General features: G+C 34.4%; 1 protein-coding gene across 12 annotated transcripts in view; it reads right to left on the bottom strand.

Annotated features, from left to right (window-relative positions):
- The window catches only part of f (espin protein forked), a 136,873-nt gene that overhangs the window by 58,492 nt on the left and 58,614 nt on the right, over window positions 1-19,767 (bottom strand). For 5 of the 12 annotated variants that reach the window (XM_076124669.1, XM_076124671.1, XM_076124672.1 and 2 more), the window contains exons 2-3: window positions 17,736-18,632; window positions 10,539-10,694 (exon numbers count right to left, since the gene is read on the bottom strand). In XM_076124669.1, coding sequence (XP_075980784.1) covers window positions 10,539-10,694; window positions 17,736-18,632 — 1,053 coding nt within the window. Of the gene's footprint in view, window positions 1-10,538; window positions 10,695-17,735; window positions 18,708-19,311; window positions 19,336-19,767 lie in introns of those variants that run through there. The other 7 variants (XM_076124678.1, XM_076124681.1, XM_076124679.1 and 4 more) reach the window with 4 other exon arrangements.

The raw sequence follows: 19,767 nt of genomic DNA, 5'->3' as shown, positions 1-19,767 counted from the left end.
TAGCAAGTTAAAACGGATGGTTTACAAATCGTTATCTAACTACTGTAGCTAGATTTTCTACTACTATCAACTATCGACAATCGTCTAGCGTTCGACAAATTTTCTACGACAACCTGATCAGCGCACTTATTGTACCTATTTTTGAGTACATTTTGAATGTCAAATTCGAACTGAAAAAAAAATCGCGTAACGACTTTCTTAGACACAACGTTTGAATCCCGAGTTTGGTGGAATATAATAAATAAGCAAGTCGAATTCGAAAACTCCGGTGTTTGAAAGAATGTAAAGCCGTTGATATATGCTACCCCTAACCTCACCCTGATTGTGTAGAAAAACTGCCCTACCGAGTTATGAGAGTGAGTGAAAAGAAAGTATACCTAATCATCGTGTATTCACTTGGCTACCTACATAATAACTGATTTATGGCGATTAGCTAGTTTCAATAAAACTGTCCGAATATCGGTCAGAATTATTAACTAACAAGTAAATAAATCGTAATAATTCTATAATATGGCGAATTGTAATTCCATTCGTGTTTATGTTCAATGCATCATTTTTATATAGTGTATTAGTATTAAATTACGACATATTATTACACTAGTTGTGTAACAATATTATTTGTGAAATACAGTAAAATTATTTCATTGAAAGCAGCAAATAAATCATTTTTTAATTATTACCTTCGAGTTTAAATGTCGGTTCTTCGATTTAACTATTTTATGTTATCCAACTTTTATAAATAAATAACTAGCTAGATTTATTCCGCAATACGAGTAAACTAAACTAATCTCTTTTACACTTATCAATTATTAGTAGCATATCAAACTACTAAACTAAATCGAAACATATTCAGTCGTGACGAGTATTGCCTAAATACGCTAAATAAAGGAGGCACTACCACACCCTAGTGGGCGCTTGCAATTTTTATAGGGGGCTGTAATGTGGCCAATAACAAATGATAAATAAAAAACAAATATAAAAAAGTAAAGGGAAGCGGTCGAAATGTCTTTCCTTGCTAAGGAGGTTCTAGTTCAAAAAGTATAGAAGTCTGTGATCTAAAGTTAATCATAAAATATGTTCGCTATGAGACCTATTTAAAAAATCCTTCCAAAAGAATCGCAACTGATTATTGACTAAACCATTATTTAAATTGAATAAAGATACGCCCCGTCTGTACGCAGCCAATCATGACCCAATTTTATTCGATCCGGAAACATATTTCACATGACTAATCTTATTATATAACTACACCATGGCATCTGGGCCAGCCCTCACAATACCACAATGAACAATGGGACAATACGACTGGCATACATTTAAGTCATATGGTTGACCTTATTGATGTATTTTCAAGTCAAGGTCAGGTTATGTTGGGTAATTTAGATATTGATGAATGAGGCTTAGGTACGTACATATTTATGTACCTTGATGGTACAACTTACGAAGTAGGAAGTTTCTTATACATTCATAATAATATGTATATAATATCACGCTATTTGTACTCGAAGGTTTAGACCGAGGTGCATGAAATATACCCAATGATATGGGGCTATTGCCGTTTACCAGGCACAAACGTTACCAAACTCCAGGGAGCTATTGGAAAATATCCTCATATAAATTAGAAAAGACTAATAGCACTTTGCCCGACCCAGAAATCGAACCTGACCTCATGCTCAGCAGTTGGATTGGTTGGATGAACACTACCAACCGCGATAGTCAATATATTACAATATATAATATACAAACAGAGGCAGTATATCTATGTATTAACAATAAAGCCTGCAATGTCAATTTGATACTATAACTATAGCCAGTAATTTGTCCAACTTCACAGTTGCTATGCAAAACACACCCTTACATCAAATAACATATAATTTATCACTAGCTAGGCGCCTATTATTAGATACCTCACCCGATCATTGACAATCAAAAGAAAAAATATGAATAGCAGAACATAATAACTGTTAACAAGTTGGAATGTTTCAGTCGTAAATCTATTCGTTTATGTTTCAGAGAGATACTTTCTGAAACTTTCTTCTAGTTTGAAACTACCGTATGTATCCGTTTTAGGATATTTTCTACAGATAAGCTGCATATTACATTTTTTACAGTTATTTTTTTATATTTATTCCGTCACGCGCATAACAGGTCTGAATACACCCAGAGGTCTAAGCAGAAGTAAAAAAAAAACACCGAAAATTTGCCATTTCCAAACTACCCTCATATTATAGGGGGTGAGTTTTTGCCATAAGAAATACACTTAAAAATTTTCTTTAAATACCTAAGTCGGTTTTTCTTAACTTAACTTACACACTACGTAAGATATCACACCGGAAGAAGGCGGAAAAATTCGGAAAATGTACTACGGAAGCTTGACCAAAAATATGCATAAAATAACAACAAATATTTACAATATAACAACCCCATACTGTACAAACATCAACTTTCACAGTACACAGAACACGGACCAATCACTTATTGTATCATTCACCGGCGTGAATTATGAAGCGTTGTTAGATCGACTCCTGCGCACACTGCACTCGTCACGAGTACACGCGGAGTGGCATCTCGGCCGACTGAGTGAATTACCACTAATGTGTAATATGGAGCTCTACTTATTATTGAAGAGGGTGTTTGTGATGGGAGGAGCGATTAGCGGGTTGGTTTTTCTAGGCGCCTATGTTATTAATAGCCGGGTGCAGACGAAGCGAGCGGCGTCGTGAGGCAATATCTGTCTCTTTTTTTGTAAATCAAAATGAGCAAGACTGAAATATTGCCTCGTGAGGCTGCTCGCTCAGTTTGGACCCGGCTAATGGCATAATTACTACTCAATTGCGATGTTAAACGCGATTATATAACCTGAGATAGATTCAGACTCTCCCGGGAGAATCCGCCAAAAAATAATTATGTAGTTACATAAGATACTAAAACTAGACAGGCTAAAGCCCAAACAGTATACATTTTAAGCTAAACTATATCAAAAATCTTACTCAAATTTCCAAACCTTCGTCGCTCTTACGAGTATTACCTTTAGTTTAAAACAAAAAATACCCTTTGAAAAAAACATCTAAACCCAGAAATAAGCACGATTTTAAGAGCTGTTTAATCCGAATCCATCCAAATCCAACTTACATTCTCAGCTCGGTTTTAGTTTAATTCAGGACACAAATTGTTATTTTTTTTATAATTTGAAAGGTTTTTCAACGCTAAATCAAAACATCCAAATTACAAGTTACTTACTTAATCATAAAAGAAACATCTAGAATACTAACTCGCTTCCCGCTCCGCTCATGACCATGCTCTCTGCATTATCAGTGCAGCAGGCCCACTTACTTATAGCAGCTTTCTTTGCACTGTACAATTACGTTTTTATTTGCGGCCGTGTGCGGGTTTCCTTAGCTAGCCGTTATTTCGCACGAGGAAGTGATCCGACTAATTGCTATTGTACTCACTAAATACTTATAACGTAAGGTTTTATATCATTTTCGTATTAATTTTGCGCTTATTAATTATTAATGAAATCATCAAAATTCAATTTGTTGTTGTTTCCTAAAATAGTTTAAAAACTAGACTAGTTTTGTCAGTTTAGCAATTATGTAGCGTTATAGTTCAGTCTAGTCTAGTATTATATTATAGTATATTAGCATGTATATAATCATTTCAACCCCTAATAAAATAAAAACATTATTTATTTATATACTATATTCGCTAAAGATTAGCAAGGTAATACAGAGATCACCAAATATCAGTGCTTATCCAAGTTAAAATGATCACAACGTTATTCTCGACCTGAAAATCGAACCTGCCACCTCACTTATACATTACTAAATTAGGTTACTAAGTGTCCACTACATGTTGTAAGTACTATTAGAGTAATTTGTACCGCAGTACATTGAGTAAGTCGCGTGCCTCGCAGTATGCGGACCGTTGCCCACTTATGAAACACGTTACACCTTATTATCCACACATTTGGGCAATTAGGACTTGCTATGGATGTCACGCTGATAAGGTACTGATTAGATTTGTATCAGTTTTTATAATGATAGTTATAATTGGTGTATATTTAGAGTGAACGTCCGGAGAGAATAGAAGGGCGAATTAGTATCACGGAGTCAACTATCGCGTATATACCATAGGAAAGACGCGAGAAAATAAAATTGTGTATGGAAAACCGATAAGTAATGATAAACGTCCCTAGGAACAAATTTTTCACTACATAATTGTCAAATTCCGAATGAAGAGAATTGCGATCTACGAAGAAACCTTCTGATCTTTGTGGTTTGGGATGCAGTATCACCCCTTCCTCTAACCATTAAAAAGCTGGGGAGTAGTGGAAAAGTTATTAATTTTCCTCTGCTAAAGGTAAGCTGATGAAAATTACACAAAGGACATTATGTGGAAAATTGGCTCTTCCTATTACATAAGACTATCTTTGTTAATGGTGGCACTTGCATTTCATTTATCTTTGCTTGCACCTTCGCGTATAACAGGCTTGATGTTATGTATGTATGTGTGTGTTTATCTATATAAAAACATCGTCACCTCACCCACTATAACAAAGAGCTACATAGAATCAAGATACAAGACCGATTAGCCCTGAATCAGAGTAGAAAACGTACAAGCAACTGCTAAACCACTGTATCCGTTAGTATAATTTCTACAATTAGAAACGTTAAGATACACCAATCGGTTTCACTTGAAGTAAATACAATATTATGTTATTAACTTTAAGCAAAATTATTATTTATCTATACTATAATATTATAAAGCGGAAGAGTTTGTTTGAACGCGCTAATCTCAGGAACTACTGGTACGAATTGAACAAATATTTTACTGTTGGATAGCCTACTTATTGAGGAAGGCTACGTATAGGCTAGATAACATTAGGCTACAACCAACAAGAGCAGGGTACTATTAAAATATGATATAAAAACGGGGGAAAATATGACCCATTCTCTCTTATGTGACGCAAGCGAAGTTGCGCGGGTCAACTAGTATTGTAAGAAGTAAAGTAGTTTCCCGTGTCTGTCCCTATGTCTGTATGTATGCTTAGATCTTTAAAACTACACAACTGATTTTGATGTGGCTTTTTTTAATAGATAGGGTGATTCAAAAGTAAATTTTATGTGTAAAAATTGTAGAGGTACCTTCGTAAAATAACTTTTTAAATCGAGTGAAGTCGGGGCTGGCCGCTAGTTATAATAACTTGAGGTAATATTATTGTAATCATGTCTCGTTTTAGTTTAAACCATGTCAATAATGCCGGGACAGTTTAAGTTGTGGTTATTGCCAATGCACGCGATGTTAACTGCCGGACTGCTACTGTATACGAAACGTGTATGCTGAGTGCTGACTGAGAAGTGTCGGTATCGATTCCTGGGTGAGTCGAAATGTTTTTATTCTACATATTTTAGAGTTTTTTTTTGTAATCGTGTATTAAATACTAGTTTCATGATACTTACAATTCTACTAAGTGAGAAAACTTGTATCGGAAATAAATTTTCGTAGATAACGGAATGAACCGGATTCAAACCCGCCACCTCTCGATCGCAAGTCCAATACCTGAAGTTTGATTTTCCGCGGACTGTCAACAAATTTTGTACGAAAATCTGTTTAGCACCTCTAGAGTAAGTCTAACTCATAAAACTCTTACTACTCTATTATGCCGAATGTAAAAAAAGTTGGCAATTTCAGTTAACACAGTAACTTATTGACTGTATTGACTATTTCAAATACTTTGTAAAAAGATTACGAAATTAAGGATATTTTGAATTATTAATTTTTGTCAAATTCAGAATAGAATCCGTACATATGTATAGCGTGATTGTATGTTACGAATAAATGTGTCACAGGACGCATGCGGCGCGGCGCGTGAAGATCTCAGCACATAGATGGCAGTGTGTAATTAATTCGGTAACGCTTTCTCCACGGTCGTTGGTATGCCTGCTTTATTTCGATGTTGGCTAACCTGCTTCAATTACTTGCTTATCTGATAATGTCAGTGCTAAGTTTTGTTTGGTACATCTTAATTTACGGCTAATGGTTTTTGGTTTTTTGTCTCATTTCACATACGTAACGTCAAGCTTATAAAATACACCGGCATTTTATCATACACATGGTTAATCCCATATAAAAGGCGGTGAGCCCATTGCTACATATGCCGAGCTGAAAAGTACTTTTTAAGAAAAACGTTTAAATAGCACTTAGCCCGCCACAGGAATCGAACCCAAGAGCTCGCGATTAGGACTCCCACTGAAGTTAAAGTCCAATAGCAATTAGCCCGACACAGGAGCCGAATCCGACGGTTCGCAATAAACATTCGTATAGACTACAACACCGTAGATGCAGCCATAGTAACAAATTATCTTCCATGCAATAAATTTCTCCAACTTTTTACCTGACTTATTTATTGCTATTCACGTTCTAAGAAACGCACCTTTTTAAAGCATAAATAAGTTATTACAATAACTAATTGTAAGCGTACCATAGACTAGTTGCTAAGAAATATTTCACCATTAAAGAGCCATAGATAATTGCTGATATTCTTGTACGATGTGTATATTTCCTATTCATTGTAGGAATGTAAAATATGTAATTGTTGGATATGAAGTCTATGAAGTCTCAAGTTCGATGTCTGCAGTAATTTTTTCACGCTGAAATTATTTTCATTTATGCGCAGACGCATGCGTTGATTTTTAACAATTTTAATTCTAAACGGTTCTATTCCTACTTAGTAAGGAAACAATATACGTTTTGCTTCGTACACGTTTCCACATACACAATTTTTTATATTAGGTCGGGGAAAAAATCTTTTCGCATTATAGTATGTATGAACTTGTGATAAAATCTTTTCTCTACACAAAAAAGCTCGATATTTGGGTACCTCACAAGCTCACTGAAAGAAACCTAATGAACCGATTAGATTAGATACGATATAGATTTTATTACAAGTTCATACATACATACTATAAGGCGAAAAGACTCTTTCCCCAACCTAATATGTAATTATTTGTTTTGTGCAAAAGATGTCTGACTAAAAAAATATTTGCTGGTGTTAGTTTTGAATCAGTTATTACCGTCAATATACCTACATATGTTGAAGACTATATAATCTATGTATGTTGTTTAACTATAAAATTAAATGTTTTTTAATACTGCAGTTATATATCTAACGCGCGAAGTGATTTACTGTTACGCTAACATTAAGAGCGCGTGCACTGATTACTTCGTAAGATAAACAACAATGCTACTGCATCGCTGTGTATTGTGCATTCCCTTGTAATATGTACGTGGAACAATATCACTTTTTCTTTAAATAATGATTAGTGATAGGCATTGCCACTCTACATATTGAAGTACTGAATGATATATTATATTTATATAAAATACTTGCTGGAATAATGTGGTTTTAATATTGTAGTATGTAAGATACAAGATTAGGTCACGATAGAACCTAACACTTTGCAAAAACTACAGAAACATTCTATCCTCAAACAATAACTACAAATTTTATGACAGCAAATATTCATTTATAGTAGCCAAATACGTACTAAAACCAATCTGATTCTTATAAAAAGGTAATGCGCAGAAACACGTCAGTCTATAAACCTAGATTAAGATCTTCAGGCAATCATTGTAAATGCCTTCACATTCAAACAAAACCGAGAGCTTATGACAACTCTTTGCGTAACTCAGCAGTTCCACTATAAGAACCAGCCCAAAGATATATAGCCAATGAAACGGTCACTCCAGCCAATCAGTAGGAAAAACTACCCATATACACTAACAGGTGTAAAATAAGCTATCGCATCTAGTTGTACGCACTAACAGTAGTGTCCGTTAGTTCACGTGAGCGGACAGTTACCGACAGATAAACGAGCCGACAAAAAACCTTCAGTATAGTTATTAGATGACCGGATAATGTGGGGGTTCTGTATGACTTAGATAATGGTTGGGAAATGATTATTTTGCATTTTTCCATCCACAGCGGGACTGTACTCGTTCTTGCTTACATTAATTGTCATTGTCCAAATCCAAGCAGAAGAAACAAAAATAAACAACAGTTGTGTCGCTTATTTTTCCTATCTCAAAGGATCCAGAGAACTGCTACAACTAAATCGTAAAATCTAAACTCTAGCTAACGATAGATCAGTAATTGCAACGACTATCATAAGTGTCAACATTTGACGTAAATGAATGGTTGATTTAACACGTAATTGTTATCAAAAGGTGTAATTTTTCAATGAAAATATGAAAGTAAATAGTCCTTTTATTATTGTATCAATATCTTGCTTATCAAGAAATTATATCACACACTATTGAACAGTAACTGCGAAAAACCTCGAGCATTTATACTGCCGTCGTAATCGTAAATGCAGTACTTGCAATTTCGCGGTTTCGAGAAAAACGCGGTTAAATGATTTCTTGTTATCTCTAGTCGTCTGGAAATCAAATGTATTTAAATTTGTAACTAATACGTATATTTTATTACTATGCATTATATATTTTAATTTCAAATATTTAATTTCGGTTTAGGTTATTTATAAAGTTGACTACTGCATTTCAACCTTGTGTTACTAATGGATATTATAGTCTATCACAAAGTGAAATGCAGTATTTGTGCTTATTACTGCATTCATGTCTAGCAAATGCTTTTTACTGCATTTTGTGTTAGTAAAAGGAATAGTAAAGTCAAAATAAATACTATTATACACATGCAGTACAAAATATTTTAGACCCTTGAATTTAGGATAGTGTGTAAAAAAAAAAAAAAAATTCGAATACTTTTATTTAGAGACCTTCACAAGGTCTAGTAGGCTTTTAATCATATAAACTTATAAAACAATCAACATTCATAAAATCAACGTTATGCTTCAAACGGGACTGCTGCTCCCGATTACAAACAAAAACAAATAGGGATCTCAGCTCCCACCTAAAAACTAAAACAATAAAGAACTTAGAGCTAATAATGGCACTTTGTAAGTCTTAAAATGTATTAATTTAAATGCAAGTTCAGTCTTTACTCATCACAATCATCTACATCTAAAATATTAACTAGATCAATTATTGAATTGTCATTGGTATGCAAGTTTTGCCAAAATGGTAGTCTATTTTCTGGAATAACTCTAATGAGCGTTGAAATAATTGCAGATATTCTAGCTTCAGTGATACCCCTAGGACTTGAATTTTGTATGGGATCGGGAATTGAATGAGACTTTATGTGTTTCATTTTTAGGAACCCTATTTCTCGGAGTTCACCATCATGTTCGGTCTTTACAAATAAATTAAAATTATTCCTACGCACCTCGACACTAACAATATCTTTCAAATATATCCGATTTGTACTCTTTTTCAATTTATGCTGCGATGAATGATCAATATACTTGTAAAAATCAGTAACTTCCATAGGTTTCACTGTTACTTTTCCGGAATTAGCTAACTGAATGCAATCAATGAAGTCTGAGAAATCATAAACTTTTTTTGCTCTTTTTAATTGTTGTTCAACCACCAGGGTGAAAGTTATCGGCTGACATAAAAGTATGTCCTGATTCAAGATATTTAATGGTAATCGTGTTGGCACATATCAAAGAGCTGTTAATTATCTGAATAAGAAATGCATTTGAGCTAAGGAAAGTCTAAACTAATACTACGTTTATTCCTATGATAAAAACATTACTGCATTTTAAATTAGTATTTCGAGTATTATTACTGCATTTTATCCTAGTTCATGTTCATTACTGCATTTATATTAACAAGTAGCGAACAAATTCATGCAAATACTGCATTATTAACTAGTTTTTCATTGATTTCTAAGTATTGTTTTCATTTATTTTTTTACTCAATAGTAAGATACGTGTCTTAAAACGTCATTTCGATAAAAATATCAATTTTGCAAAAATGTCGATTACTGCATTCTTCATTACGACGGCAGTATAGACCATTTGAGAATTTTCCAGAATAATCTATAACTAAACTACTGATTCCTAACCGCACGAATATTCTCCGCTCAGTTGGCCACGCTCACCGGAGTACGCAATGACGTGAGACGGACTAACGACCAAAGAGACGAGATACATTGTGTCTTATATAAATCATGTAGAGACAAGAAATCTACACAATTTACTCTGATCATGATCAAGTGTGTAGAAAATGTTTAAGATAGAATAATGGTCGTAATTATTCAATGCGTACGGGATTGTAGGTCCCGTTTGTTAAAGAAAATAGTATATTAAATAATACAAAATGGGATTTACTTAAAACAATCCAATCCGCATATCGAGCATTTAAAACAATTTTCGTTACATTTGAAGCCTTAGCCGAGTCCTTAGAGGGATTTCCTTCACCTTCTGATCACACCAACAAATCTTTCATTGCTACACGACTATGAAATAATAAATATGTTTTCTTAAGTCTGAATTCGAAAGGCTCCTTTTCCGGACTATTTACTGCATTTCCTCGTCATCTTCTCTCTTCCTCCTGCTGTATTTTTTTATTTTTTCTGAAGTTTTAGAAGAAAATAGACATCAAAATGTACTCACGAGACATCAGGCGTAGTATTAGTGAGAAGCCTGACACAGTCCAGGCAACCCCGCGCGGCGGCGTAGTGCAGCGCGAGCGCGCCGTTGTTGGCGCGGCCGCCCGCCGCCGGCATCGCGCGTCCGCACCACCAACCCTCGACCGCTAGACGACCGCTCCTGCACAAATAGAGGAATATTTAGAAAATTGGATATATTGTATAATAGTCGTGGGAAAAGGTTCAACTACCGTAAAGCTGAAAATTCGAAAAAAATGGTTTGTTACAGTTTTAAAATTGATAGAGTATCTATGTGTGCCTGAAAAAGTACAAAAAAATATAACGAAAATAATAAATTCAGTGTCTAATTAAATTATTATACAGACAAAAGTAATACTCACACTTGTGAAGGAAAGACATCAACGCGCGTTCGCTATCAGCGCCGCCATCTAGCGAAAACTAGCTAAACTTTCATTTTACGAACGGTTGCGTCGCCGCTTCGTTACATCGCGCAACTACTTACAGTAAGTTCATCTATTAGATCATAGATGGCGTTAGTAGCGCTTAAATCGCATGACAGACTATTGAGTGGCATTCGTTTACGTAATTTGTGTTTTGATACCTAAATTAAGATGTTATTAATTAAAGGAAACATATTTTTGGTTGTCATCACTGTAATAATCACGAAAAATGTGATTAGATATTTGTTTACGCCGTGACAAGATGTTAATAAATTTGTATTTTTTTTTAAATAAATATTAATTTCAGACAACTTACATTAATCCAATATTCTATAAACGACTTACAAGTTATTAATAACTGGGTTTAGTTTTAGATTTTAAAAAAATACATATCAATAATAACTTTTATCATAGTAAAATTATTTATGCATTAAAATTGATTGATTGCAGACGAATCATGTAAATCTCCGGGAAGGACGCAACTTAAATAAATTATCACATAAATAAAGTTATAAAAACTGAAATGTCATATAGATCATAAAATTTAATCCTTAATTAGAGGTATTTTGATATTTTATGATATTTACTCGAGTGCGAAATATAATAGTTTGCAAAAATGATACTGTTTAAGCATTTGCTTAAGGCTACACTTAATAATTATTAAACAACAAATGGCGTTCTGTGGTCTCTGCCTACTCCTAAGGGATGATTTTATGTATGTACTAGCCACTACTAGCTGACCAGGCAAACGTTGTTTTGCCATAAAAATTTAAAAAAAGTATCACTTAGGGGCATGAAAAATAGATGTTGGCCGATTCTCAGACCTACTCAATATGCTCACAAAGTTTCATGAGAATCGGTCAAGCCGTTTCGGAGGAGTACGGTAACGAAAACTGTGACGCGAGAATTTTATATATTAGATGTAACAATAGTTAAAATATAATATAATATTAAATTATAAAAAAAAATCTTTGTCATGTATGTAAAATTATATGACAATCCTAGATCTTTCTTACATATTTATTACATTTAATGTTGAATATTTCATAAAAATCTTCAAATAAAAGTAAAACCGCAAGACAAACTAGTTCAAATATAATAACTATTACACGACGAACGTTACGAAGTTATTTATAATATATTGTATAACACAAACTGGCCGATATTAATAAGTTATATATTTTAATTAAAATTATACATCCTCGTTCATTAAGGTAACGTGTTAATCAAAAGAAGATTGGCATGTGACCTATTGGGTATAACTATATCAGATTATAAGATTAACTTTATATTTTTTTGGTAGAAAGTAGGGTAATTAAAAGTAGGAGGATCTTTTTTTATTTACGACGTAGTTATCTTCGAACTGGTGCGCTGTTAAAATTTCAATGCAATGAGGTGACACAATTACGCAGGAACTTAAGGTTTAGGCAACCGTTTCTTCGTCGGAACATATTTTTTTAAAGTGATAAAATTTTTCGCTAACTTCCTTACTATATTTCTTTTTTCGTTCTTACATGTTATGACGACAATATTGAATGAGATAACCATTGAGCATATCTTATGTTATTGTACCATTGAAGTTCGAACTTGAAAACTACATTTCGGAATCAATAAAATTATGGTAGTGAAGACTCTAAAGACACAAAATTTTGTTGAATGCTCGATATTCATTGTCATAATGACTATAGTTTTTCCGATAGCAATTATTTTCGTCTTAACCATAACAGGAATTACTAGGTAGCTAATCTAAGTTTACGTACCCCTTACCAACGATAATTTATTGGCACGGTCCTACACACGTTTACAAATAATAAGGTTAGCTAAAGTGTTTACTGCGAATTCATAAAAATCGGTTCAACAGTTAAACAGTGTATGCAAAACAGGCATACAAACAAATGTTTTGTTGCGAAATAAACTTGCAAAAGCATTTGACGCACGCATTATTTTATGACGCAGGCGTTATGAAAACGTTGTAAAATTTACATACGTATTGGATTTATGCTGTAAACAGTAATGTGTATATTGAGTTCTAGAATTAAAGAGATTTTTTTCTCTGAGATCTGTGTAGACTGCTAATAAGGTCACGGGTCTGATTACCGGGCCAGGGAAGATGCTTTTGCTGGTTTCTTTTTTAAATTAAGATTATTCTTAATAGTAGCCTGGTGTTTGGTATCGTGTATACGTGGGCCACTACTTATATTTTGAGCCTAACTATGAAAAACGGTAAACGTGTGAGTGAAAACTACTTTATCGTGTTTTCGGGTATTCTTATGCATGATCTAGATTATATTTTTATCCGATCGAAATATTTTTTTAATATTTTTTTTTCTTTCCCGAAGACCCCTCAAAAACAGGGTGTTCAAAAGCATAACCTGTTTCTTGAGGCGATAAAAAATCAATGGTTAAAGTACTTATTTTTGACATTTTGGATCTAAATAAAGTCATTTAATGTCAAACTGTAACGGCATTACGAGAAACTCATTAATTAGTTTTTTTCGTGCACATAATAGCCGGCTGTTTAGCGAGATGCGTTACGGCCGGCATTGTTTTTATTGAGCTCGACCTGTAGGATTTTGTGATTTTTCCATATTTTAAACCAGTCTTTAGGTGAATTTTTGGTTGTAAATCAATAAGAATTAACCATTCTGCATTTTTCTAAAGGCACTTTTCACCGTAACAAAGTTTTTATAAAAAATCAAGGGACCATTTGTTCCGAAGTGCTTCAAGCGCGAATATTTTTTTCTGGATTTGGTTCATCTTAAAGCTTCCATAAAGTCGACTGGTGTTTATTTTCGGGCTCATGCGCATTATATCCTAGATCCCTGTTTTATCACAATTTTATACACGTATTTTGAAGCCAAACGATGGACTTTTCAAGCATTTGTTTGCACTAATCGGCGCGAGGGCCTTCTCGAATTGTTGTAAAAATAAAATTGGTTCATTTAGAAAAAATCTTCTAATCGGAAATGTTGTTACCTAATATTTTATATCTAAGAGTGGAAATAATGTTTAGGATTGTGTCATTCTTTTCTTGTATCAGGAAACTAAAATGCATTATTAATTTTCGCACAGCATCAATTTTTCCGGAGACAACTGGTGACCTTGGACGACCTTCAGGAATTTCATTGGTGATGGAAAAATAATCATGATAGAACTCTATTTATTGGCGTTTTAAATTTTCAAAGGATCAGACTTTATCACCAAAATAGTAAATAAGTCGATATAGACACGACTGTTTCTATAAGTCTCGTCGAAAGTCGTAAAAAATATTTGTACGAAAATGTTAACATCCTAATGCCATTTTCCCGCACACTTACATTTTTCGATCGACGATATTGAAAATATTTTCAGCGCAGATTTCAAAACTTTCTTAGGAATGTAGTAGTCAAAAAGATCAAACTTTACGATGAAAACGCCAAATGGGGTCTAAAACAATCAGATTCGTCAAGGCTCAAAATATAAATAGTGACCTAAGTATAACCTATATATCAATTGGTTTGCCCCCTACTACACGGGACTACATATTTAATTAAGATTATTAAATAGTATATATTTAATTAATATTCTTAATAGAAGCCTGGTATTTGGTAACGTGTATGCTACCTATATATATATCATAGGGCATTCCCCCTACTACATGGGACAAGCATTGTTAATAACGACACTTAAGTTTATTTCATTCACCTTTATACCTTTAAGTACTACAGGTATGATAGTATGCGGTATATAATTCACAAACAATGCAATTACTACTTGAAACGGCTTCATAAATACTCTTCTGTCATAAAAACAGATTTAATATTAACTTACAGTAATAATTTTATACTATATACTTCTATTATAAAATACTATATTTTTATAGAACTCAATTAATCAGTTAGATTTATAGCACATATATAAATAGTGAGGATAAAGTCGAGTGAAACGAGTGCGCGCGCAGTTGAACAAACCTGAAACTGAATGTCATTGACTTCGCTGTGTACATGACTGTATATACTGTACATAGAGTATCGTACATAGTGTGGATTAATTGCGTTTCATCGTAAAATTAGTGGTGGTGGTTGTATTGATTGTGTTGTATGTCTTTGCAGTTAAGAGCAGACGCGCACAGTAGCTCGATTCCCTACTACTATCGACTACCGACTAGCTATCGAGAATTTTCGCACGAAAATTTGATAAGCGCCTCTAGTGGTCATTTTTTCACGAAAATCCAATTAGCGCCTCTAGTGGGCACCGTGGGAACTATTTTAGCAGTACATTATATAAAGTTGTAATCATAAGTCTGTATATCGGAGGATCGCATTGAAGTGAATGCGTTTGAAAAATATGCGATTAAAAAAGTAAATTACATTTTATGAGCAATGGTCTTTCCCTACAGCCATGTATGAATCTTAAAATCTCTCTCTTGAAAACATCACATAGATACCTACATTGATTAAAGACTTTTCATTTGATGCTAGGATTTCCAATACCTTGCTATATTTGTAACATATTTTACGATACCCACCACCAATTATACTCATAAATCAATATCAAAACATACAAAAACACTACGCTCTACTTAAATTAAAAAAATTGGCAACAATTCGCAAAACAGTTCGGTCACCAATAACAGTATTAGTCACCACTAGGGGAGCAACACTACAATAGTGAAACGGTAGAGCGGTCACATATCCGGAGTGCTGACAATTTCTAAATTGTGACCTTTTACTGACCTCATATGGTAAATTGAGGTGTTTTATTAGTCATAGCCGTTGATTTGAAGATGAAAATAATGGCGATACCGCCCCCTTGTGCACGCTCAAGTTGATCGTGGCGGGCGGTTGCGAGTCCAAATGATAATGTAAAACAATAAACGATTTTTATAACTATTAGGTAAAGGGAGACGATCGCATTGTCTTTTCATTGTAAATGGGGCTATAATGAATCTATAGACTGGAAAAGAGAGGTGAGTGATGAGTGATGCCTTTTGTATAAAAATCTATCATAGTAAGAGGAGTACGAAATTTACACATTTATTTTATAGAATTAGGTTATAATTATGTGTACAGTTTTACCTGCGGTCAAACATAAATCAAATATAAATAAGTAATAAACAAACAAAGAAGACTTTATTTACTTAACTGTACTGAACCTTTTCAACACTTACGCAAAAAAAAGCATTGTATAAAATCTAAGGAATCGCCAATTATTTGCCAATTGCATGCAATAAAAGTGATGGATTGGTTCGAATTCCACACATTCAATTAGTCAGTTTTATTTGTGAAATTAAAGCCTAATTGCTCTGCAATGATCATTTGTTTTCATAACTGATGATTGCTCTGTCGTACGAGCATGTATGCAACGGGTAACTATAAGAGCCCAGGTTCAATTCCCGATTCTGAAAAAATTATATTGCTATTTGCCTTTGCCAAATTCTTTTGGTATATGGGTATTAGTACTTAAGAGTTTGTTTGCGTATTTTGAAAATGGCTATACTGTGACCCTTGGATTCCATAGAAAGATTAGTATGATCTAATATTTTATTAGATCATACCGTTGGTTTAAAACAAGAGCGTATTCCACACACCTCTACCTAAATCTTTTGACACAAAAAGCATGATGAAGTTCAAGAATCCAACCGCAAAATAAATACTCATATTCTAATTCAATAATAAGTAAACTTGTTAAAAATAAGTGTTTAACAAACTCACTCGCGAATTTCAATGTGTTTACTTTACTCATAAAGTTTTTTATGATGAAACCGCAAACTGGTTGTTTAAGTTTCAACTTGAGATGAAAGTGAAAGGGTTTTGACCTGTCCAGTTTGTTAGGGATCTGGCAAGCTGAGACAGTTTTTTATACTTTATTTGGCAATGCGAATTTTGGGAGACGCCGCAGAATGATAAAGTAATTTTAAATTGACCTTTGGTTTTGAACTTTGTGGTATAATAATCTTGTTTGTACCTACCTAATTACCTAATTGACATGTTTCTGAGGCAGTATTTTTACATTATTTTAATTTGGCAAGATGAATGGCTGTCTTGAATATAACTTTAACTTCTTTTTGTTTTTTAAATATCTTTGTAGCGTAAATTGAAACGTCAAAAACGTCTTTTTGTACACTTGGCTTCAAAGGATAAAATCATAAGTATATTACGCTATTTTTATATAATACCCTAGATAGGATACCTAATTTTTCTTAAAAACGAATTCAGTGATTGTTGCAGAATACACTATATTTTGATACAAGATTTCTCGATAACAACTCGCTTGTCGACAGTAACTCGAAAAATAGAAATTCTAGTAAGACCACTGTACTTGATATATCGAATATGTTTTCCTGCTTGTTTGTCCTTTGTGAATCTACATCTAGAGTGTCTTCATAGTACAATTAATAATTAGCGCGAAATCTTAAATAACTCACGCCTAAAGCAGTAAGCAAGTAATCAATCATTTCTATTAGAAACATACACGCGATCGTAATTTTATACTTATCGTCCAAACTCTCTCTGCATTTGTCACCATTTATAAAATATGGAACTATTTTGAAATATTTTCTTTTTATTAGTAAATTAACGTAATTATTCATGCAATTACTCCTATAGCAAAAATCTCATCATTATGCGTTAACCAACAAAAAAATAACATGTAACAAAGTGGAGCATTCACACGTCTCAAATCAGAACAAAAAATGTTATAACACCATTGTACTATCTACTTACATTACAATGTTCATAAAATATACACAAATGCTTTTGAAATAATTTGAATATATTTACCTAAAGTTACCGGCGCGTAATGCGATCTCCAGCGTGTCGAGGTCTTCCTCATAGTCGTGGCACAGCTCCATCGTGGAATTCCTCGCCTCATGTATATCGAACAACACAGCACCATCACCCAACTTGTCCGTCATCACACTACGGTAGGATCTCGTCCCAAAACTCGAAGTAACCGACGCACCTCGAGGAAACCTCCTCGGAGGAACATTCACATTCTGAGACACCACCAACCCTGGCTTCTTCATCCTCCTCTTCATATACCTCCGCATCCTCAACGACAACATCACACGAATCCGTATGTGCCTCTTTATATTCCTATCGTAACGTAATTGCTCCTTCATTTTCTTATTACGCTTTTTCCTATGCGGGATCTCATCGATCCGTTCGAGTTGGGCGTGGTTCCGCTCAATTAGCCGGTGAGAATCGAGGGTAGGGGAGCGATTGAAGAAATCTGTGTTGTTGTTCCGCCACGCTTTACTCAGCGACCAGTTCTCGCCGCAAGTCGAGTTCTTCACTTGTATCGGCTTCTCGTAAATGTCCTCCTCCAAAGCGAACATCCTTCGAGAGAGCAGGAAGTTGTCGATGTTTCGCCTGAGGGTACTGTTTTGAGAACTGATCGTATTATTAACTAAGTTTGAGGTTAAAGTTTCAGAGCTCTTTTGGAAGGCGTTGCCGTAGGTAAGTTTTGGCGGCTCGGGGACTTCTCGCGTTTTTCTTTTGGCGAGCGAGATGATTCTTCTGCGCATCGCTGACATGTTTGTGAGTTCGCTCTTGAGCAGGGGTCCTTTCCTTCTGTCGGACGTCATGTCTGGCGACCAGGTGCCGTTCTCTGAGCAACTGCAGAAGTCCTTGATGAGCCTCGCGATAGCGTTACAGTTGTCGTCTACCGAACGTTCCCTAGGCATCGTAGTACAATCGCGGTTCGTTATTTAACTGTCACTGCTTATTACGAGCACAGAAAATCACTGTCACCTAGTCAAGGGTTAATTTGGTTACACGACTGTTCTGTAACGCTTCCGTGTTCTCATCTCATTGTTATTGTTGCGTAATTGGTAAAATCTCGACTGTTCGCAAGCAGGTCGGTGTTTAATGTGTTTTTTAAGTACGTATGTTGAGTTACGGCCGGAAAGTCGGGTATTAATGGTCTGATTGATTACTTAACCGACAGATGCGTAAGGTTATACTGTACTTAAGTAATTATGTGGGTTATAGAAACTTGTTAGCGAGCACGCATATTGAAATGAGCAATTTATTGAGTATGTTATTTAATTTGATGAACATGCGTTTAAGTAACCCAAAAATGAAATGATAAACCATTCATCGTGGACGTAAGCCCACGCCCAGCAGAGGGTCTGTAATGCACTTAATTTACTTTGTATCCTTTATAATTAGCACTATTACTACTCTCTCAAGCGCGGAATCAAAACCTAATTTTCAAGCATCAAAGAACCATTTTCACACAGCCCCAATTACATTCATTAACCCAATCATAAAAACCGGCACCATTTTTCTTCCACATCACTTAAAGCACGAACACAAGTGAACCAGTAGCCAAAAAATAGTTAATTAAACACACCAGTCACACGTCAGCACAGTCCGATGACACTTGCAACAATGAAACACTCTGTATAACTATACAGGCCTATGCATCGCTATCATATGAGAATATCAAGGTCCAGTCAAAATGTTTCATTTAAATATTATTCTGAATGCCATCTGAATATTTTGCATTTTACGCGTGTATGTTACGTTATTTGATATTTCATTCAAGATTGTGATTCATTTTTATGTAAACTTTTTTAACTGATAAATATTTCTAATACTTAGGTAGTAAGTTAGTAAGTTGGAAATGATAGCTTGCACGCCTGAAAATTAAAATTACAGGAAGTACTGGTTCGAATTGAAAAAATATTGTTGCTTTTAAGTCCGTTTATTTAGGAAAACGATTGTAGCTGATGATGATGGGATGTTATATAAACATCACATTACTATTAAGGGAGGAGCAACATTATTATCTTTTTTGAGAACGGAA

Source organism: Anticarsia gemmatalis, chromosome 16, assembly GCF_050436995.1.
Source record: "Anticarsia gemmatalis isolate Benzon Research Colony breed Stoneville strain chromosome 16, ilAntGemm2 primary, whole genome shotgun sequence".
Taxonomy (NCBI): Eukaryota; Metazoa; Arthropoda; class Insecta; order Lepidoptera; family Erebidae; genus Anticarsia; species Anticarsia gemmatalis.
Note: the sequence above shows the minus strand (reverse complement) of the source record. Positions and strands in the feature narration are given on the sequence as shown.